This window comes from Stomoxys calcitrans, chromosome 3 (assembly GCF_963082655.1).
Source record: "Stomoxys calcitrans chromosome 3, idStoCalc2.1, whole genome shotgun sequence".
NCBI lineage: Eukaryota > Metazoa > Arthropoda > Insecta > Diptera > Muscidae > Stomoxys > Stomoxys calcitrans.
Window position 1 is genome coordinate 156,055,047 of NC_081554.1, and position 24,826 is coordinate 156,079,872.

General features: G+C 41.1%; 1 protein-coding gene across 1 annotated transcript; it reads right to left on the reverse strand.

Moving 5' to 3' along the window:
* Positions 1-13,701: 13,701 nt before the first annotated feature.
* Positions 13,702-24,594, reverse strand: LOC106088476 (dynein axonemal heavy chain 1). Its single transcript, XM_013253998.2, has 2 exons — positions 21,904-24,594; positions 13,702-14,423 (listed from the first exon to the last, which is right to left on the reverse strand). The coding sequence occupies exons 1-2, from the start codon at positions 24,532-24,534 to the stop codon at positions 13,782-13,784; spliced, it is 3,273 nt and encodes a 1,090-aa protein (XP_013109452.2). The 5' UTR covers positions 24,535-24,594; the 3' UTR covers positions 13,702-13,781.
* Between the last annotated feature and the right edge of the window lie 232 nt (positions 24,595-24,826).

The window sequence follows — 24,826 nt, forward strand, 5'->3', positions numbered from 1 at the left end:
TATCCCCATTCCCAAATCCGACGTTGATTATCGGCCGATATCAATTTTATGCTATCTCTCTAATGTTTTCGAAAAAATTTTTCATGGACATATCTCGGTATATCTTCACCAAGAGTCCCTGTTGTCAGAAAGACAGGCAGGCTTCCGTTCTGATCATAGTTGCATTACTGCATTGGTTGAATTTGCTGAATCGATCAGAAATGACATTGATGAGAACAAAATTGGCTTTCTGGTTCTTTCGGATCACTCCAAAGCTTTCGACACGGTTGATCACCTGAATTTGTGCATGAAACTACGGAATTTTTATACCCTCCACCATAAGATGGGGGGTATACTAATTTCGTCATTCTGTTTGTAACTACTCGAAATATTCGTCTGAGACCCCATAAAGTATATATATTCTTGATCGTCGTGACATTTTATGTCGATCTAGCCATGTCCGTCCGTCTGTCCGTCCGTCCGTCCGTCCGTCCGTCCGTCTGTCTGTCGAAAGCACGCTAACTTCCGAAGGAGTAAAGCTAGCCGCTTGAAATTTTGCACAAATACTTCTTATTAGTGTAGGTCGGTTGGTATTGTAAATGGGCCATATCGGTCCATGTTTTGATATAGCTGCCATATAAACCGATCTTGGGTCTTGACTTCTTGAGCCTCTAGAGTGCGCAATTCTTATCCGATTAGAATGAAATTTTGCACGACGTGTTTTGCTATGATATCCAATAACTGTGCCAAGTATAGTTCAAATCGGTCCATAACCTGATATAGCTGCCATATAAACCGATCTGGGGTCTTGATTTCTTGAGCCTCTAGAGTGCGCAATTCTTATCCGATTGGAATGGAATTTTGCACGACGTGTTTTGTTATTATATCCAACAACTGTGCCAAGTATGGTTCAAATCGGTCCATAACCTGATATAGCTGCCATATAAACCGATCTTGGGTCTTGACTTCGTGAGCCTCTAGGGGGCGCAATTCTTATCCGAATGGAATGGAATTTCGCACGACATCTTTTATTATGATACCCAACAACTATGTCAAGTATGGTTTAAATCGGTTCATAACCTGATATAGCTGCCATATAAACCGATCTGGGGTCTTGACTTCTTGATCCTCTAGAGGGCACAATTCTTATCCGATTTGAATGAATTTTTGCACGATGTATTTCGTTATGATATCCAACAACTGTGCCAAGTATGGTTGAAATCGGTCCTTAACCTGATATAGCTGTGATATAAACAGATCTGGGGATTTCACTTCTTGAGCTTCTAGAGGGCGCAATTCCTATCCGATTTGGCTGAAATTTTGCATGACGTATTTTATTTTTACTTTCAACAACTGTGCCAAATAAGGTTCAAATCGGTTCATAACCTGATATAGCTGCCATATAAACCGATCTGGGATCTTGACTTCTTGACCCCTAAAGGTCGCAATTATTATCCGATATGCCTGAAATTTTGTACGATGGATCCTCTCATGACCATCAACAAACGTGTTTATTATGGTCTGAATCGGTCTATAGCCCGATACAGATCCCATATAAATCGTTCTCTCTATTTTACTTCGTGAGCCCCAATGGGCGCAATTCTTACACGAATTGGCTGAAATTTTACACAGGTCTCCAACATATAATTTAATTGTGGTCCGAACCGGACCATATCTTGATATCGTTTTAATAGCAGAGCAACTCTTTTCTTATATCCTTTTTTGCCTAAGAAGAGATGCCGGGAAAAAAACTCGTCAAATGCGATCCATGGTGGAGGGTATATAAGATTCGGCCCGGCCGAACTTAGCACGCTTTTACTTGTTTTAACTTCACATCAACGTCAACGAGTCTGATTATATCGTACCTGAGCGATAGACTGCAGTCCGTATGCGCAGGGAATATATTATCTAACCCCTTGTTCGTACCTAAGGGGGTTCCCCAAGGCTCTATTATAGCTCCACTTCTTTGTTCATTATATGCGAACCACTTACCTCGTCAGCTAGCACACGGTGAGATTATGATGTATGCTGATGACGTGCACATTTTTCAAAGCGGCTTTGTGGACAATGTAGACGACTGCATAAGTAAACTTAACGCGGACCTACATCGCATTTATGACTGGGCGACTGCAAATGGTTTGTTGTTAAATCCAAGTAAGTCTAAATATTTGGTTGTTTACAAAAACAAGAATTTCAACATGCGACAACCGGATATTTACGTTAATGGTCAGAGGATTGATATTGTATTTAGTTCTTTGAGCTGGTCCGATCATGCTAATATTGCAGCCGGACAGACTTATGCAATGCTTTGTGCTTTAAGGATCACACACTCCTTTACACCCATAAATATCCGAATCCTTTTAGCGAAAACATTTTTAGTTCCAGGTTTGATATATGGTTGTGAACTTTTTTCGAATTGTGATTCGTCGAGCCTCCGAATAATGAATGTAGCTTTTAACAGCATAGTCCGTTATGTGTATGGTTTAAAAAGGAGTCAACATGTTTCACAATATGTAGATTTTCTATTTGGACTTAGTTAAAACAATCTTCTAAATACCAGATCATTAATATTTTTACATAAGATTATTGTGGAAAAGAAACCCAGATACTTGTTTGAGAGACTGAGGTTTGCCCAATCTGATAGAGGAAGAAAGTTAATACCTTTTAGTAGACGGAGTCTTATGTCTGAACGATAATTTTATATAAGCAACATACGTCTTTGGAATAATCTACCACACGATATTCAATGCATCAGCAACACGATTAGATTTAAAAAACGGCTTATTCAATTTTTTCTCATAGTTAACTGATATTTAATTTCTTTAAATTTTGCTTTAAAATTTTTATACCCTCCACCATAGGAGTATACTAATTTCATCATTCTGTTTGTGACTACTCGAAATATTCGTCTGAGACCCCATAAAGTATATATGTATATTCTTGATCGTCGCACATTTTATGTCGATCTAGCCATGTCCGTCCGTCTGTCTGTCGAAAGCACGCTAACTTCCGAAGGAGTAAGGCTAGCCGCTTGAAATTTTGCACAAATACTTCTTATTAGTGTAGGTCGGTTGGTATTGTAAATGATGGGTCATATCGGTCCACGTTTTGATATTGCTGCCATATAAACCGATCTTGAGTCTTGAATGGATTGGAATGCAATTTTGCACGACGTGTTTTGTTATGGTATCCAACAACTGTGTCAAGTATGGTTCAAATTGGTTCATAACCTGATATAGCTGTCATATAAACCGATCTTGGGACTTGACTTCTTGAGCCTCTAGAGGGCGCAATTCTTATCTGATTTGAATGAATTTTTGCACGAAGTATTTTTTTATGATATTCAACAACTGTGCCAAGTATGGTTCAAATCGGTTCATAACCTGATATAGCTCTCATATAAACAGATCTGGGATCTTGACTTCTTGAGCCTCCAGAGGTCGCAATTATTATCCGATTTGCCTGAAATTTTGTACGACGATCCTCTCATGACCATCAACATACGTGTTTAATATGGTCTGAATCGGCCTATAGCCCGATACAGCTCCCATATAAATCGATCTCTCTATTTTACTTCTTGAGCCCCTAAAGGAAGCAATTCTTATTCGAATTGACTGACATTTTACACAGGTCTCCAACATATACTTTAATTGTGGTCCAAACCGGATCAAATCTTGATATCGCTCTAATAGCAGAGCAAATCTTTTCTTATATCCTTTTTTTGCCTAAGAAGAAATGCCGAGAAAAGAACTCAACAAATGCGATCCATGGTGGAGGGTATATAAGATTCGGCCCGGCAGAACTTAGCACGCTTTTACTTGTTTTAAATTATTTTGTTTTTGTAATTATTTTTTATTTGTGCTTTTTGTTAAATTCTCAATTACATACGGCTGTTTTTTTAACACTTTATTTGTAAACACTATTTTCTTCCACTTTTTATTTAGTGTAACCTAGTTTATTTAATAAGCAACTACTTTAGTCGGATGTATTATATAACAATAAATCTACACTCAAATTATAAGATTATTATCTTGTTGTGTAGACAATAAATCCAAAAATGAATAAATAAAATGTAATTGAAAACAGGTAAAAGCTTGCTAAGTTCGGCCGGGCGGAATCTTGAGAACCCACCACCATGGCTTCTGCTGAAAGTTTACACAAAGTATTTGGACCTTGCGTGCCACGATCGTTGGAAGTTGTATCAGCTCAAAATTAAGGCTTCCAGGGGCCCGAGATGTCAAATCGGGAAATCGGTTTATATGGGAGCTATATCAGGTTATAGACCGATTCAGACCATACATAGTGCTTGTCCAGGAACAATGGATGTGCGGAGAAATGGTTTATGGACTAAGAAGTTCTTGATTTAAACTACTCACGGGTACGGGTAATGGGTTGCGTAAGTTTATGACTTGCCTATTGCAGTTAGGGTAAAGTTTCCCAGCACTTTTAGAGATATGCTTCAGGAAGCTCTACTTGCCACAGCAAAGTGGGCTACCGAAAGTGTTCTAGGCGTAAATCCGTGCAAGACAGAAGAAGTTCTTTTCAGTGGCATCTGTCTCCTTGGGAGGAGAGAATGTCCTTTTTACTGAAAGCTCAAAATACGTGGTTGTATTGCTAGTCAGGAAATTTTACTTCAAATTCCACATTTTGAACAGGGCAAGATATACCTGCAAGAGAGCCTATGAGAAAAGTTGGGGGTTTAAACCGCGTGCCATACACTGGATATATACTTGAATTGTCAGACCTATAATGCTACATGGTGCTGTAGTCTGGTGGACGACTCTTCAAAATTTCACCTACTGTTCAATACTCAGCCGGATCCAAACGATGGAATGTTTGTGCATAACAGCATTACATACTGCCTGAGCCGCTTTTTTATAAAAGTACTCTAATACTATTCCTGATAGAACCCATTGGAACTAAAATATCCCTGGTAAAAGAAGATACATAGACGGATGCTTTCTAACTAGACGACCAGTTGGGCTGCGAGGTGTACTCTGAAGAACTTGGACTGGTCATATCGAGAAGGATACCCGACCACTGTAGTGTGTATCAAGCGGAGATCTTTGCTATTAAAGAATTTGCTGAATTCAAAAACGGAATTCTGAATGTTAAGCGGGCGAGCTTAAGAGACTAGGAACTACCTTACACATTCCAGGAGAACTGGAATTTTGGGGTTTGTCTCTAGCCCCCTACACCAGAAGGGCAACGGATGATAAATGGTCGCAAATGGGGGTTGTGGATATTCCAAAATTATGTGGAATAGTCTAGACTGGATGTTTCAACGGCAGAAAAACCTCAGCAGGAATGTCCAAAAGTTGTGTCCGAGATAGAGAAACTCTTGGATATTATAAAAAGCTACAGCAGAAATGGGAAGTGCAAAGCTGTAGAAATAAGACCACCAGCGAAAATGACTGAAAGGAAGAAGCCTGACAAAGAGGCAAAGACACCGCAGAGGACCCCGCAGCGAAAACCGGGAGCTCGGAAACCAGGGAAACTTAGACAGCGACCGGAAGCCGTGACAATAAAGCCGAAAGAAAGCCACAGCTGCATAGACGTGCTTAGGGACCTTAGGCGAAACTGGGGGAGCCGAAATCGCCATACGCTGCGTCCAGAACAAAAACTGGTGCTATTCTCTTCGTGATGGGCAGAGGTGGGAATACACCTTGGTACAGCTAGATCACTTCACGTTGTTCAGCTGCTATCTCACCCCCAGTGTCAGTATCGATTCCTTCGGGGCAAAACTTGATGAGATCGAAGAAAATTCGAAGATTAAACTGGCACTGCATAGTAGCTGGCGATTTCAACTCTCGAGAGGCGAACGAGAAAATCATCGAGAAGGTTACAGAGTGGAGTGTACTAGAAACGCCAAGCAAGCAACCACCGGTATATAATGTGATGGAAGAGACACAGTTAATGAAGGAATGAGCACAAGTACACAAAAGTGGATCCTGAACAAGCTCGACACCTCGAAACTTTTAGTCAGAGCATGCACTAGACGTTCCGTCGAGACAACATGAGACAACTCTCAGAGATGTGGTGGAGATAGTAGAGGCGGTTAGGCAAAGGAACCACAACTCCAGGCCGAGTGTCCTCTTGGCCATACTGGATTTGAAGAATGCATTCAACAGCCTCAGATTGTCTAACACTCTTAGAGGACTTTAATATCCCAGCGTATCTGATGAGAATAATGAGAAATTACTTGAGCGACAGGGTACTTATGTATCACCCTCAGAATGGAACGACAATATGAGGTCCCATCAGGGGCGGCACAACGCCTCATACTTGGATCTTTATAATGCCAGTTATGGTGGAATACTGCGAACAGAAATGACAGACGTAACCTTTATAGAAGGATATGCTGACGACATCGACCACGGATAAATTTAGGAATAGTTATTATAAATAAAAGTGTTATAATTTATTTTATAAAATAAATAATTTTTAAATTTAAAATTTTTATTAAAGGTGCTGAGCATAAAGCAGAAAAAATATCCCTGTGAAAGTTAATATGTGCATAGCCGACATGCTAGTGAAGCTAGCAAAGTCGGACAACAAAGGCAGCGAGGATAAAGACGAAACTCAGTCGACTGATGGCATATATAGGTGGGCCTCTCTGGAGCAAAGGCAGACTCTTAATGGGGACATGTATTAGCAATATGGGTCTAGACACTGCAGACAGCATGCCGAGCGAAATCCCTGCTCTCGGTACAGAGGACAGCGGCTTTTAGGGTCATATCATACTACCGGATATAGGCACAGCCCGCAGCCCTTGTCATAGCCGGAAAGGTTCCGATAGACCTACAGGTCATAGAGCGCGCCAGTCACCAGACAAGGTGATGTTCAAACAGATCGTGCACGATCCATGCGAGAGGAGAATATCGAAGTTGGCAACAAAGGGGGATGAATGAGAATTGGGCCACGTGAACGCGACGACTAATACCTGATGTACGGATGTGGAGAAATAGGAAGCACGGTGACGTCAATTATTAAATCACACAGTTGTCGACTGGCCATGGTTCCAAATCCAAATGTTCCCATGAACATTCCCTTAAGGAACAGGGGTAAACTTCTCATATACCAATGAGTGCTGTCCTTTCAAGTTTAGCTCAATTATAATGCGGTGGTCTGGACCCAGATACAACGAAGATGCTATGAATGATCAACAGATATGGTGTCCACCTCGAAGTAATGCGAAAGCGGTTCCAAATTGGAATTAATCCCCAGGGGTGACACAGGGTGGATTTTTTGTCGGTTTCATTAATAACGGAGATCGGCATGAAGCGAAAAACGCACTCGTCATGTCGGTAAAGCATATTCCCATCCTGACCGGCAAAAAAATGGCTCAAAACGGGACCAAGTAGAACTAGAAGAAACTCTCGCGATTAATTTGGGGTAGTAGGGAACCTGGAGAAGCTAGAAGAAACTCCGCATCCGCGAAAAGATTAGCGAATGGGATCCTCGCAATGCCAAAAGAAACTTCGCATCCACGAAAAGTTAACGGAGCCAGAAGAGACTTCGCTTCTCCGAAAAAATATATATAATCTAACCTCTTGTTTGTACCTAAAAGGGTTCCCCAAGGCTCGATTATAGGTCCACTTCTTTTTTCATTATATGCGAACGACTTGCCTCGTCAACTAGCACACGGTCAGATTACCATATATGCTGATGACGTGCAAATGGAAGAAGACGGAGTCTTATGTCTGAACGACAATTATATATTAGCAACATACGTCTTTGGAATAATCTACCAATCACTCTACTGAAATCACGCTACAGGCTTCAAAAATAAAGATATTGAGCTGAAACTTTGCACAGATTCTTTTTTTTTTTTCCATAAGCAGGTTAAGTTCGAAGATGGGTTATATCGGACTATATCTTGATACAGCCCCCATATAGACCGATCCGCTGATTTGAGGTCTTAGCCCCATAAAAGCCACATTTATTATCCGATTTTGCTGAAATTTGGGGCAGTGAGTTGTGTTAGGCACTTCGACATCCTTCGTCAATTTGGTCCAAATTTGGATATAGCTGTCATATAGACCGATCCGCCGATTTAGGGTCTTAGGCCCATAAAAGCCACATTTTTATCCGATTTTGCTGAAAGTTGGGGCAGTGTTAGGAACTTCGACATCCTTCGTCAATTAGGCCTAGATCGATCCAGATTTGGATATAGCTACCATATAGACCGATCCTCCGATTTAGGGTCTTAGGCCCTTAAAATCCACATTTATTATCCGATTTTGCTGAAATTTTGTGACAGTGAGTTGTTTTAGGCCCTTCAATATCCTTCGTTAATTTGGCCCGGATCGGTCCAGATTTGGATATAGCTACCATATAAACCGATCCTCCGATTAAGGGTCTTAGGACCATAAAAGCCACATTTATTATCCGATTTTGGCGAAATTTGGGACAGTGAGTTGTCTTAGGCCCTTCGACATCTTTCTTCAATTTCACTCAGATCGGGCAAGATTTGGGTATAGCTGCCATATAGACCGATCTCTGGATTTAATGTTTTGGGCCCATAAAAGGCCCATTTATTGTCCGATGTTGCCGAAATTTGGGACTGTGAGTTGTGTTAAGCCCTACGACATCCTTCTTCAAGTTGGCCCAGGTCGGTTCAGATTTGCATAAAGCTGCCATATGGACTGATATCTCGATTCAAAATCTTGGCCCCAAAAAAGGCGCATTTACAATCCGATTTAACTGAAATTTTAATGACTTACGTTAGGCTTTTCGCCATCTATGTTGTATATGGTTCAGATCAGTTTTTTTTAGATATAGCTACTAAAAAGATCAATATTTTGTTCTACACAATTGAACAATGACTTTTACTTATTAGTATTTGGTCCAAATCGAAACATATTTCGATATAGCTTCTATGGGTCATAAGGTATGTATTTTTCACCGGATTGTGACGAAAGGTGGTTTACGTATATGCCAGAGGTGGTGGATATCCAATGAATTTAACGCCTTTTTTACTTGTTTTTTGTTTAAACATTTTTTTTCTTTTGTCCGGAGTCGAGGTAATTTTTTGGACTCTGACTCCAGGGAAAATTGCTGGACTCCGAATGCGACTCCGCGGCCCTGGTTGGAACGGCAAGACATAGCTTTCGAAATATATATGTCAACAGCAATATGCCAACTGGCAGCGTTGACTTGTAGGATTCACACTAGTTTATAATCCTGACCATCTTTCCTTGCGAAATCATGTCATCAACAACATACAGTTCTTCGTCAATGTATAGTATCAAAGAAACATTTCCTCAATCCATGTACTTCGATTCTTTGGCCACCTCTGAACAACCAAGACAGTGCGTCGCAGCCAGTAGCTCCAGAGTATCAGAGTTAGACTCCATTTAAATACTAGAATACTACCAAGGATTTTCGGCTCCTTTGGGACCATCCAAAGAAAACACTTTAACTCATATATCCAGCCAGTAGCTCCAGAGTATCATATTATGACTCCATTTTAGTTCCAGTGAACTACCAAGGATTTTCGGGTCCTTAGGGACCAACTTGAGAATCTAAAGAAAACACCTTCAACCCATATATCGATTCAAAAAAAACGTCTCTTAAGACCTCTTCTCGGTTATACCTAGCTCTTATAACAGTTCAAGGCCTCTTTGTACAGTCCTCATTCCGCTCCAATATTTGTTCTATATACCCTCTCGTAGAGCCTCCTCGTAGTCTGTTTAAACTTGCTTCAGTCTCCTTATAAGCATACAGGTTACGATCCCTTATGTAGCGTACTCATGTGTTCATGCCAACCAACCAACTATAAACAAAGAGAGTGTCAAATTACACTAAGCAGCAGCCAACATAAGCGAATGCTCAATCGATAGTTAAGAATAAGCAGCAATGTGAAAATGCACAACCATGGTGGCCAGCGAACTCTTTTCATTGTCACGGCAGCTAAACACTTTCGCTGACATTGCTACAATTCTTATACACTTTTCGGGAGAATACAAAGGCATTGATCTTATAAAGAAATGGACTTAAATGCACTAGATGCATATTTTGTACAAAGAACTTAGATGTAAGAAATATTTGTATGTATTAGTAATAAATGTATTGAAAAGATTGATTTTGGGGAACCATGGAATGACGCCGGAAGAGCCGATCTTTTAATATAAATTCGATGTCATTTTTCCAAAAAGACATTCAATAAAGTAATGTCATCAGGCATAAATCTGCCTGATCCAACAACTCCCTTTGTGAAGACTTCTTTTTATTTCCACATGGCGGTCCTGCCAACTTTGCGTATCTAAAAGTCGCAATTGATCCAGATTTGCTCCAATCAACAAAACATCCTTGCGTTGTTATCCGCAAAATATTAGAAGATACTGCTAAGACTGTCCGGGCAGTTCGGTCCAAACCGAGGACCGTGGATTAAAAATCGGAATACTAAAGGCCGTACACATGTGAAAATTCGATAAGATGACCGAGCCAGGTCCAAAACCCCTAACGATAGTTGAATATTGGAAGCGGACAAAAAATACAGCCAAAGTCGATAAAGAACCAGTGGTGCCCGCAGTTCAAACGCCAAAAAGACGAGGAGGATACACCTGGCGATTAAAAAAAGAAAAAGCGATACTCATCTGATGGGTAAATATTTAGTTCTCCCCCACCAAGCTGGGAAAACGCTTCGACATATTGAAGGGGAATCGATTTCCTCCTTAAACAATACTTTGATCAAATATTAAAATAATCTTCTTTAGCTTTTAAAGAGTTGTAAAAATCTGCACTCTAAGGGCTGTAAGCGATTATCGCTCGTGACAAAATCAAAATAAAAAAATATTAAAATAACTATAAAAACAAATTAAAAAAATTTTTTTTAAACAAAAATTGTCAAATATTGGGTTCTTCTTAATTACAAAATTTGTTCCAATAAGATTAACATCAGAAATAGAATTATTATACCCTCCACCATAAGATGGGGGGTATACTAATTTCGTCATTCTGTTTGTAACTACTCGAAATATTCGTCTGAGACCCCATAAAGTATATATATTCTTGATCGTCGTGACATTTTATGTCGATCTAGCCATGTCCGTCCGTCTGTCCGTCCGTCCGTCCGTCCGTCCGTCCGTCCGTCCGTCTGTCTGTCGAAAGCACGCTAACTTCCGAAGGAGTAAAGCTAGCCGCTTGAAATTTTGCACAAATACTTCTTATTAGTGTAGGTCGGTTGGTATTGTAAATGGGCCATATCGGTCCATGTTTTGATATAGCTGCCATATAAACCGATCTTGGGTCTTGACTTCTTGAGCCTGTAGAGTGCGCAATTCTTATCCGATTGGAATGAAATTTAGCATGACGTGTTTTGCTATGATATCCAACAACTGCGCCAAGTATGGTTCAAATCGGTCCATAACCTGATATAGCTGCCATATAAACCGATCTTGGGTCTTGACTTCTTGAGCCTCTAGAGTGCGCAATTCTTATCCGATTGGAATGAAATTTTGCACGACGTGTTTTGTTATGATATCCAACAACTGTGCCAAGTATGGTTCAAATCGGTCCGTAACCTGATATAGCTGCCATATAAACCGATCTTGGGTCTTGACTTCTTGAGACTCTAGAGTGCGCAATTCTTATCCGATTGGAATGGAATTTTGCACGACGTGATTTCTTATTATATCCAACAACAGTGCCAAGTATGGTTCAAACCGGTCCATAACCTGATATAGCTACCATATAAACCGATCTTGGGTCTTGACTTCTTGACCCTCTAGAGGGCGCAATTCTTATCCGATTGGAATGGAATTTCGCACGACGTGTTTTGTTATGATACCCAACAACTGTGATTCAAATCGGTCCATAACCTGATATAGCTACCATATAAACCGATCTTGGGTCTTGACTTCTTGACGCTCTAGAGGGCACAATTCTTATCCGATTTGAATGAATTTTTGCACGAAGTATTTTGTTATGATGTTAAACAACTGTGCCAAATATGGTTCAAATCGGTTCATAACCTGATATAGCTGTCATATAAACAGATCTGGGGATTTGATTTCTTGAGCAATTCCTATCCGATTTGGCTGAAATTTTGCATGACGTATTTTATTTTTACTTTCAACAACTGTGTCAAATAAGGTTCAAATCGGTTCATAACCTGATATAGCTGCCATATAAACCGATCTGGGATCTTGACTTCTTGACCCCTAGAGGTCGCAATTATTATCCGATATGCCTGAAATTTTGTACGATGGATCCTCTCATGACCATCAACAAACATTGTTTATTATGGTCTGAATCGGTCTATAGCCCCATACAGATCCTATATAAATCGTTCTCTCTATTTTACTTCGTGAGCCCCAATGGGCGCAATTCTTATACGAATTGGCTGAAATTTTACACAGGTCTCCAACATATAATTTAATAGTGGTCCGAACCGGACCATATCTTGATATCGTTTTAATAGCAGAGCAACTCTTTTCTTATATCCTTTTTTGCCTAAGAAGAGATGCCGGGAAAAGAACTCGACAAATGCGATCCATGGTGGAGGGTATATAAGATTCGGCCCGGCCGAACTTAGCACGCTTTTACTTGTTTTTTATTCTTTTTATTAAAACATCAAAGGAGAAATAGAAATATTTTTTTATTCACCATGTGCAAATCCAGAAAATGTGACAGCCAGAATCGAAAATAGTAGATCCAAATGCCAACGTGATAAACGAGGTAAGGGTTGTGGAAAAATCAGAAAATCTTTTTTTGATTGAAGTTTGCCTCGTTACCATCACCATTTTGGCAGGTTTCAATTTTGTAGTAAAAATATATTTTATGCATCATAAAATCCTTAAGAAAAAATATTTAAACCAGAGTAAAAATTCAAACGGAATTTAAATAAATTCAATGGGATTTACTAAAGACAATTCTAGTATCAGAGAAAGAAAAATTAAAAAAAAATCTTTGAAACAAACAGAAAACATTTAGGAATACTAACAAGTTTATTTGAAAGTATTAGGAAACTAATATATGAATATATGGACAAACTAACCGAGGAGCATAAGAAATATAGCTTTGACCTTTACTGGACATTAAGGGACCAACTAGTAAAGATATTGTCCAGATATCAAATAGGTCAAGACGATCCACACACAATAGAAACCCCTCTAGACCAATAGACGAATAATTTGATTCAGATGAAGACGAAACGGTAGATAAAATGACTCCGAAAATGGTGGAGTTCATAAATATTTTTTCCAGGTTAATACCTGACTTCGATGGAAAAGCAGAAATTTGCGTTCCTTCATAGACGCCATGTTGGTTAGAGGGTAGTTTTCCCCATAACTCCTTCACATGGTTCCTGCCGATTCAAGCTCTTTTTTATGTCAAAACTCTCAGGGCATCGTTAGCATTTGTTCAATTTCGTATTCCACTTTTGAATACCTTTCAGTTAAGACCCATATTGTACTACAAGGTCTATATATCCGTACAGAGGGCTTTTGAGGTGCGGCATTCCCACCTCAAGTTGCACTTGACCCCAAATTTAAATATATCTCTGATGTGTGTTTTTGGGTTAATATTAAGGTGCATTCGAATAAATCCATCTTTGTCTTTAATTAAGTTTACACATGTGTAATGAACCATATATACATACGTAAAGGGTCATACTTAAAATAGGATCTGAGAACTCTCACCCCTTTTGGGACTTTGCCCCTGTGACCTAGTACCATCGCCGTAACTTGGTATTTCCCACCCCATATACCATGACCATTTAAGGCTCCACAGTGTAATATATAATTATTTATTTTATTTTTAAATCGATTTAAACAAGTACCATAAGATTTAGCCATTTATAAAATATCTCTGCGACATTTCATCATAGCTTTACGCATTAATATGGCCTGTCTTTCCTCCTCTTTACGTCTTTCCTCTTCCTCCTGTGCCTTGCGTATAGCATCTGCCTCATTTGTAGCCTTCTCCGATATCTCATGAACCAGCTCCAGATGATCCATTATACCCTTACGCATACAATAGTGAAAATTCATAGCCATGGAGTACTTGATGTCCATGCCCGAACGCTGGCCCAACTCTTGCCAGTGCATATAGATCCAATTGTCGTTTTTCAAATTTTTGATGGCATTATACTTTGGCAAAAACTCATCCATAACCTGGAGAAAATAATAGGCCACATTTTGAATGTCAGGTTTCTGGTTAAACTCATTCAATGATTTATGCAATGAATTCGTAATGGCCTCTATGGATTCTCCAACATCGCCGAGTTCAATATTGACCAGAGGATTTCCAATAGTGGCTTCCTCTAGTTTCACAAGATCATGACAGGCATACCATAAATTTTTATATGGCAAAAAATCTTTTATGGTATTGTTAAGATTTTCCAAAGAGAATTCCTCTAATTCGAACAGTTCTTGGCGGTAGCGCAGAATTTCGCCAAGTTTTTGGAAGTCTTGAATAGTTTTCCAGGTTTTCTTGATCTATAAAAAAATCGAAAAAGAGAAGTAAACACGTGCTATGTTCGCCCGGCCGAATCTTTGAAACCCACCACCATAGATTTATAGACTTTACTCACAATACGGAATTTCAGTCAACCCAGGCAAAAATGAAAGCTTCTAGAAATCGAACAAGGATAATCGAGAATCGGTTTATATGGGAGCTACATCAGGTTGAAGGCCGATTTGAACAGTACTTAACACAGTTGGTGGAAATCGTAACCGAAACCTTGTGTAAAATTTTAGTCAAATCGGAGAAAAAATTTGACTTCCGGTGGAGCCAGGCGTGAAATAGAGAGAACCGGAGCTATATCAGATTATAGACCGATTGCAACCGAGTTGTTGGAAGTAACAGTAACAGTACACAACATGCAAAATTTTAGGCAAACGGACAAAAATTACGGACTGTACGATCTCAAGATGTCAAATCGGGAGATCGGGTTATATGGGAGCTATATCAGGTTATAGACCGAATTGGAACGTACTTTACACAGTTCTTGAAAGTCATAACGGAATACCACATGAAAAATCAGCCCAATCTGATAACAATTGCGGCTTCTAAGGAGTAAATATGTCAAATCGGGAGATCGGTTTATATGGGAGCTTTATCCAAATCTAAACCAATATGGCCCTTTTGAAATACCCAACGACTTACATCAATAAGATGTATCTGTGCAATATTTCAAGCGGATAGCTTTATGCGTTCGACCGCTATCGTAATTTCGACAGACAGACGGAAATGACTAGATGGACTCAAAATGTCCAGACGATCAAGAATATATACCCTTTGGGATCGCAGATCAATATTTCGAGATGTTACAAACGAAATGATTAGGTTAGTATACCCCCTATCCTATGGTCGTAGGTGTAAAAAACTAGTAAAAAGTTCGAACGTGGCGAATCGTAGGAACCCACCGTCATGGATTTTGCTAACATTTTTCACAAATGAAACCAGTAGAAAGACTTCTTAATTCAAAAAGTGGCTACTACTGAATCTTTAGCACTTAGCGACGGAAGAAGAAAACCATTTTGACTACTCTTTGCAAGAATACAATCTCTGTGTCTTCCATTGCCCCTACCCTTGAGTATTTCAAATCTAGGAATTCTTAGTTCCATGGTTCCACGTCAAACCCTCCTGCAATCAGAAGGAGCTTTAGTGCCACCGAAGCGGCCTTACAATGGTGCAGAATTATGTGCAGAAACCGAACTATAGTCAGTATTCAGAATTTCCACCACTGTTGCGTTAGCCACGTCTTCTGAATCCGCCATGAATTCATCCTCACAAGATTCGTTCGATCTTGTCATTATGAGTATCATTGGGCATTCAGGGGCAGTTGAGAAAGCATTGGATCCACTCTTCCTCGAGATACTGGACATTTGTGGTGTGGACGACTCCTCCTTAGATGCTTCATTAGTTGCAGTTGTCAGAGTACCTTTTGAGTTCCGTCCTTCTCCCTGGCGATCACCTTGAGCCCATCCCAACCAAATAACCCACACACACAGGACTTGTCGGGCCCTGTTTCGATGCCTTCCCCTCCTGTCTCGATTGTGGCAGGAAATTTTAATTTCCTTTAATTGGCCAGACTTAAGATATATGATCAATAGTTCCTCAGACAAGTGTTCAGCAGCAACTGCTTAGTCCCTTCCTGATTCCCCACCCACACCGCTTCTATACACCTTCAGTCTCAACTTTTTGAACACATAGGATACAACTCCTTCAGACTTTTTGATGTTTGCAAGACAGCCGGAGTTAAGTACGAATACAGCATGTCTCCGGTCACCGTCAGCCTCCTGAAATCTACCGATCTATCCCGACACGGAATGCGGTGAGCCCACACAGGCTGGAACATTGAGGTCCGATCTATGTGGTGTTCAATGCTGTCACGAGAAGCTTAGCTGCTAGTTACTGGGTACGTCCACAGGTTGCGGATAGTGGAATGCTTCATATGCTTCAACGGCAGTCGCGGACAATCAGCGGTATCGCGAAGAGAGTCTCAGTGAGAGGCCGTACGGCACCGGCTCTTGCACAAGTACTGAGTGCCTATGATGCTTGTTATGACATGAACACCTCGTTCACGCCGCGATTGGTCCTTTGGACCCGAACGAGCTTGTTTACCTACTGGAGCTTTACGAGGATCGCCACCTCCACATGAAAATTTGGCTGCAACAACAACAACACCGATCTTCCAGTCGATGGTTGAAAGATTGGGATGGTTGCGTCCTTTAGTCTCCCAAGTATGGCTTCAGAATCTGAGGGAATCCTTGGTATACAAGCGTATGCCATTGGTCTAGAAGGAATATCCTTCTTGTTTAAATCCAGTGCTGTACCTGACCAGATCTCAATTGAGCATTGATCCCCGAAAGCAATTAATTTGTATCATCACCGATACCAACCTGCCAACCAACGTTACAAACTGGGAGAGGCCCAGGCAATCCGGCAGGGATATCGGAGTATACAGATGACAGCCCATTAACTATCCCTCTCCGATTGTTATTTGGTAGGTACTCCTGTTCTACTCCCTTGTCGATAACTACATTCACCAAGCTATCCTTAGCGGCATTAGCAAATGTTATTGCACCCATATTGTTATTGCTAGCCTGAGTTCTTTTGGACATGGGATGCCCTCTAGGTGACCTCAGCCTTTTGGCTGTCTGCGTGGCCCTTCCGAATCTAGACGTGTGGCTATGCGATAGCCTGTGCAGTAAGACTCTTAACCCAGATAAGAGAGCCTCTCTTCATATCGGTGAGAGTTTTAGGATCATTCGAACCAAACCTTGAATTAACCTGAGAGCGAAACGCCTTTTATTGTTCCAACCTCTTTAAGAGCGTATTGGGTTGCCAGCGAAGGCCGATGGCCAAGGCAAATTATAGTCATGTAAAGATAAAATAGGTTTGGACTTGTCCTTAAAACTCGAACAGGGTATTTTCGTCAAAGCCCCTTCTTGCCCGTCCGGCGTTGACTAGTAGAGCCTGGTACACCCAACGAAATACATCAATAAAAAGTGTCCGTTACAAAATTACAAGCAAGCCGTCCGGTATCGGCTAGTGGAGCCTGGCGCAGCCAACGACATACTTCAATTAGAAATTTCCGTTACAAAATTTCAAGTGGGTTTTCGAGAGGAGAGTCTCAGTGAGGAGTCAGGTGGCACTGGCTCTTAATTAAATACTGAGTGGCAATGATACTCGAAATGACAAGGCGAGTTATTGGCGCCTTCAAATAATCAATGGCCAACATCAGCGTCTGTTCCCAGGTTAGGGGCGACTGGAGGCGAGCTTCAGATCTTGGAGCAAGCGGCTCGCCGCAACAAGGGATACATGTGCAATCCCACAAAACCCATGCGGTTGGGGCGCTGGACCAGTAACCCGCCCCCGGAAAAACTATGAGAACTTCTATGAGAAACAAAGGAATAGTTAAAACGGACCCCCCCCCAACGTTGAAGACCCACGCAAACGAAAAAAAGGACCATGATTTGCGGATCTGCACCTGAAATGTCCGCACTCTTTATAGAGAAAGTGCAGTATATGCGCTGGCGGATGTATTAGAGAAGTACAAGGCAGATATTACCGCCTTACAGGAAGTGCGATGGACTGGGAATGGCGTAACTGCAACACCAAACGGCGACGAACTGTGTGGATTTGAGGTTAGTCGGAGACTGAAACACCTTGTCTCCAGCTTTACTCCGGTGGATGAGAGGCTAGCCACAATCCGCATAAAAGCCAAATTCTTCAACATCAGCGTTATTTGTGCCCATGCCCCGACGGAAGACAAAGACGAGCAGACCAAGGATATTTTCTACGAACGCCTAGAGAGAGAATATGACCGCTGCTCCGCCCATGCTATTAAAATCGTTCTGGGAGATTTTAATGCGAAGATAGGGAGAAAAGAAATTTTTGGTCCAACAGTCGGAAAGTTTAGCCTCCACGAGATAACGTCTAGTAATGGGTTGAGGCTGATTGATTTTGCCGCGGGAAAAACATGGTAGTTATTAGCACCAGATTTCAACATAAAAATATTCACAAAGGCACTTGTCACTCGATCAAAACACGAGGAACCAAATTGATCACATTGCGATAGATGGAAGGCATTCATCCAGCGTGTAGATGTACGATCGATCCGTGGAGCGAATATACATTCGGATCATTACCTTGTTGCAGCAAAGATTCGCACCCGTTTGAACATGGCGAGGAAAGTACGATCTGCCACTGCTCAGAAGCTGGACATTGAAAAGCTTCAAACACAACAAATGGCAGCGGCATACTCCACTCGACAGACCCAACTGCTTGATGAAAGCACTCCTTGTACCGATGATATAATGGAGCAGTGGCAAACCATTGCCCACTTTATGGAAAATGGCGCGAAATCCATACTTGGCTACCGGAAGCCTCCTCCAAGAAACCCATGTTACGACCAAGAGTGTCGAGATGCTACTGAAGCCAAGAATGCGGCATATAGAGCAACCCTGCAATCAATAGCAGATGAAGGAGAGTTATCGGGAGAAAAGGAGAGAGGAGAAATGTCTATTCCGCAGAAAGAAAAAGGAAATGGAAAGACGTGAGTGTCAGCGAATTGAGATGTACAGGAGTCAGAAATTCTACCTAAGAATTAAACATCAAACCGATGGCTTTGGTGCAGGCACATCCTCCTGCAAAGACAAAGAAGGAAATCTGGTAACTGACACAGATACCATGCTGAGGATATGGAAAGCACATTTTACCCAACTACAATACTAGTATCCGACGTTGGCGGCGAAGTGGATACCACAGAACCAATCAATGATGATGGTATAGAATATTTACCTCCTAGTCAGAATGAGGTCCAGGTATCAGTGACCCGACTAAAGAACAACAAGGCAGCAGGAGCCAACGGGTTACCCGCTGAACTATTTAAGGCCGGAGGCGACACGCTGATAAGGCGTATGCATCAGCTTATCTGCGCAATATCTGAGTAGAAGAACGCATACCCGATAATTGGAACCTTAACATACTATGTCCCGCACACAAGAAAGGAGACAAGACGGAATGTGCCAACTACAGAGGAATAAGTCTCCTCCCCATGGCATACAAGATTAAACCCTAAAGTCAATGAGATAATTGGGCCCTATCTATGCGGCTTAGACCTGGTAAATCCACCCTAGACCAGATATTCACACTGCGCCTGGTAAAGACCCGAGAAGGACAAAACAACACCTACCATATCTTTGTTGACTACAAAGCCACCTTCGATACTCCTTTACATTCAAAGGTATTTCAAGCCATGTCTGAGTTTGGTATCCCTAAAAAATTAATAAGACTCTGCAGGATGACACTTGCTGATACGCGTTCCTCAGTAAGAATAGGAAAGAATCTTTCCGAACCATTTAATATCAAACGAGGTTTCAGACAGGGAGACAGCCCATCGTGTGATCTCTTTAATATCCTGTTGGAGAAGACTAAACGAGATGCAGATGTGAATAGATAAGGCACACTAATGACTAGATAACACATGCTATTCGCCTATGCCGACGATATCGATATCTTGGGTCGGTCACCAGAAGCAGTAACTGCAGCCTTTGAAAGAATCGAAAGAGAGTCAGTGAAAATGGGTCTGGCAGTAAATGGAGATAAGACGAAATGGATGGTTTGAACTCCCAAAAAGCCTTGCACAACCGAGCAGATAAAGAAAATGGAGAAAGTTGGGAACCACAACTTTGAGACAGTCAGTAAGTTTATCTACCTCGGCACCGCCGTAACCGAAAAGAATGACACCAGTTTTGAGATTAAGCGAAGAATAATACTGGCAAACAGATGCTACTTTGGACTAAGTAAGCAGTTTAGAAACAAGGCCACCTCTCGACAGAAGAAGATTACACTATACAAGACACTGATACTACCCGTGCTGTTATATGGTTCTGAAGCATGGGTACTTGTGATAGCCGATGAGGCAGTGCTTGGAGTATTAGAGAGACAGATTATTCGTAAAATATATGGACCAGTTTGCGATAATGGAGAATATAGACGACGTATGAACCACGAGCTGTATGAGCTGTATGACGACGATAGCATAGTTACACGCATCAAAATACAACGGCTGCGTTACCTAGGTCATGTTGTCAGAATGGAGGAAGAAGCTCCAGCAAAGAAGTCTTTTGAAGGCAAACACGGTGGTACATGCAACCCGGGAAGACCAAAAGCCCGATGGAAAGATCAAGTGGTGGGAGACACCTCCAAACTTGGTCTCAGAGATTTTAGAATGAGCGATGAAGATCGAGGCGCTTGGAACGCTATTCTATGTTCGGCTAGTGGAACAAATATTCTGTCATAGCCAATTAAAGTATGTAAGTATTTCAAGCGGATATCTTTTTATACCCTTAAGATGGGGGGTATACTAATTTCGTCATTCTGTTTGTAACTACTCGAAATATTCGTCTGAGACTCCATAAAGTATATATATTCTTGATCGTCGTGACATTTTATGTCGATCTAGCCATGTCCGTCCGTCTGTCCGTCCGTCTATCTGTCGAAAGCACTCTAACTTCCGAAGGAGTAAAGCTAGCCGCTTGAAATTTTGCACAAATACTTCTTATTAGTGTAGGTCAATTAGTATTGTAAATGGGCCACGTCGGTCCATGTTTTGATATAGCTGTCATATAAACCGATCCTGGGTCTTGACTTCTTGAGCCTCTAGAGTGCGCAATTCTTATCCGATTTGACTGAATTTTTGCACGAAGTATTTTATTATGACATCCAACAACTGTGTCAGGTATGGTTTAAATCTGTCCATAACCTGATATAGCTGCCATATAAACCGATCTTGGGTCTTGACTTCTCGAGCCTCTAGAGTGCGCAATTCTTATCCGATTGGAATGAAATTTTGCACGACGTGTTTTGTTTTGATATAAACCATATAAACCGATCTGGGATCTTGACTTCTTGAGCCTCTAGAGGTCGCAATTATCATTCGATTTGCCTGAAATTTTGTACGACGGATCCATGTCATGACCATCAACACACGTGTTTATTATGGTGTGAATCGGTCTATAGCCTGATACAGCTCCCATATAAATCGATCTCTCTATTTTACTTCTTGGGCGCAATCCTTATTCGAATTGGCTGACATTTTACACAGGTCTCCGAACATATAATTTAATTGTGGTCCAAACCGGACCATATCTTGATATCGCTCTGATAGCAGAGCAAATCATTTCTTATATCCTTTTTTGCCTAAGAAGAGATGCCGGGAAAAGAACTCGACAAATGCGATCCATGGTGGAGGGTATATAAGATTCGGCCCGGCCGAACTTAGCACGCTTTTACTTGTTTTATTTGACCACTATCATGATTTCGACAGACGGATGGATAGTTGACATAGAATGTCAAGACGATCAAAAATATATCAGATCAACATTTCGAGGTGTTTCAAACGGAATGAATAGATTAGTATACACATCCCGTGGTGGCGGGAATAAATGCCTCATATACACTTACCTCCACCGTAATCTCCATGACCTTTTTCACATCAAACTTCAAAGAAAACTGTTCAATTTCATCCTTAAGAGATTCTAGACGTTCCTTGAAGTCAATGCACTCACTCAAATGTAAACGTTTGAACTCTTGAACATCCAACTCCTGTTCAGCCCATAGCGAATTTAAACGGTCATTTATATTCTTGGGCCAGGCATAGGCCTCCCATTTCATGGCAAATTGATGATCGGGCAAATTATAGAAGAAGCCATCCAGCATTTCGTATTCAATCCACATAACTTGTATATCACCACTCAGTTGCTCCACTAGCTCGGGTATGGTGGAGGCAAAGTCACGTATTTCAAACAGATGTTCTATACTCTGAGGCCTAGCATCAATGCGATTGTAGATGTTTTGGCATCGCTCGAGTAAAGCCTCATTGATGTCATACATGCGTTCCACATAGTAGGCCAAGATGAGTCTAACGATTTCTATGCGTTTGCGTATCATGTACTGTTTCATGGGTTCCACAATAACCAGAAAGGGTCCAATGGTAATGGAGGAGGGAAGAATGGCACGCATCTCTTCCTTGCAACGTTTATGCTCCAATACATCCAATTTTACTTGCATGGAGGGCTTTTGGGCAGCCCTATACTCTGACATATAAGAGGACACTTGTAGCAAATAGAAATCCACAAAGCGATCATATTTATGGGCATAGGAACGCAGAGGGACTATGCCTTTCGTATAACACTGATGGAGAAGATCATTGCAACGCACAAATAGATCTTCTACAGTCTCGACGGTGAGTATAAAAAGATCGGGAGCAAACTGTAGATTGGTCATGGTTTCAGCATCGATGCGCCTCACACCGCTGGTCTTTTCCAAAGACTTTTTGAATACCTCTTTTAAGGCGGAAGCAAATTCTTCAGGTTGGGTGGAATATATCACCTCTTTGTTCTCATTCACCGAGATCACCAAAGAAAATATGGCCTTGGCATAAGGAAATTCGGAATTTATAAAATCACTGGTCCAATGATAGTCCTGGGCCAACGACAGAAATGGCAAGCAGGGATCACTTAGCAGATAGACAAAGTGATCTATGGATGTTTCTAGCAGTACTTGCATGGAATCTTGCATGCGAAATTTGACTTGTATTAAGAAGCGAAATATCTTGCACATTTCATAGACACTCCATAGGTGGAGATTTATGTCCAACCACCCGCCCACCACCTGTAGAACACTGGTTATGCCGAAGGCAATCTTAGTGGGCCAGGTTTGCTTCAAATAGTTGGACACTTGAGTACTTTGCTGCTGTTGAACAGTGAGAAATTCAGACAGCGGCATAGCCTTGGTGGGGTTGCAAACAAAAAGGTTCATGGATTCTATGAACAAACATTCTGTGGCAACATGGGACATGGCAATAATGCCTCCTTGCGTATAATAAAGGGAATAGGTCAGCACACTGTGTTTTCGTTCAGCTATTTGTATTTCCATTTGATGGATAATTGATCTCTCCTTAGTTGTGGTAAGCGCAGGAAAATGTTTAGGCAAATAACTTCTGATAATATTCTCCGAAAATTTTGCATATACATCGGGAGTCAATTTAACTAATTGCTTCAGTTCATCACAAGCCTTTAAACGTTCCTCTAATAAACATATCTCCAAGCGTAGTTCTTGATAAAATACACCTTCGTTGATAGCCACCTTTGCCATGAGCCTATCGACTAATTCGTTTGTATAGCACTGGTCTTTCTTTATGTCCAGCAGTAGAAAACAATCCACCAGAGATTTCATCATTAGCAATGTCTCGGCTTTGTTGCGTTCGGCAATAGCGAGTTTCAAGCGTTTCACAAAGATCCAAGGATTTTCAGCCAAAAACATTATTTGAATCTTGGGCACTTGGTAAACGCGCTCATCAGCCAAAACCATAGCACTCCACTTACCAGAGCCACTCTCGTAACCACTTACGGCAGCATCTTGCCACTCGTACTCCATGAGGCTTTGATTGATCGGTAGAAATGCCTTAGCTGGCAAAGGATATATCTGTTGCTCTTCGGCCACCTCACCCAACTTTAGCCATGCCTTAGGGGAATGACCATCAAAATCCGTGTCATCAAAAAAGCTCAAGGGCAGAAAATGTTCAAAAGCATTCTCGGATAGCATATAGTATTGTTCTTCGGTGGGTAAGAGCTCTATACAGGAGACCCCTTCATTTTGCAGTTCTTCTTTCAGATTTACTCTACTGTATAGAAATCTGCGTCGTTCCGTAGCCACATCTCGGGGCAATTGCTTGGCCCGAGGTCTTTTTTCCAGATGAACTTTTGGCAATACCGCCCCAAAGGGAAATTTATGTAGTTTACCATTTTTCCTTGTCAGCGTCAGCCATCTTTCAGTCTCAATAGGATAATCAAAATGGGGCAGTTTTTCTTTTTCAATAGCCAACTTTTTGAAATACAGACCATATTCTTGGTTCGACTGTGGGCAAGTTTTGCTGGTAATGGGCACATCTTCATCAAGAGAATAGCGTTCAGCTTTTACTATACCCTGAGAGTAAATGGTGGTGCGCCTATGATCCACTGGCATATCCAATGGACTTTTTGAATAGCGTCGTCCCTCGGCGAATAGGGAACCTCTAGGCGGAGTATTGGACATTTTCGTTTTATTGGCAAAAATCTTAAAATCAAATAAATTTTATTTTTTATTTTGCTTTTTTTGTAGACAGATTGATGATATTTAATTGACAAGAAACATATCATTTAGGGTTAATGTAACAGAAAGCTAACATATTTCAGAAATTTGTCCCCTTCAGTAAAGAATGTACCAAATAGTACCAAGAATAAAAATATATCGGAAAGATCATTAAGTCGCCTAATACATATTGTCAAGGTACAAATGAATCCTAATTTTGAGCGTTTTAGCTCAATTCGTAAAGAAAGTACCATTT

Excerpts from the sequence above, each read along its gene's own strand:
- LOC106088476 (XM_013253998.2), bottom strand. The coding sequence starts at position 24,534 with ATGTCCAATACTCCGCCTAGAGGTTCCCTATTCGCCGAGGGACGACGC. Across the intron at positions 14,424-21,903 it reads TCATGGAGATTACGGTGGAG|ATCAAGAAAACCTGGAAAAC; the intron begins GTAAGTGTATAT and ends ATTTTTTTATAG.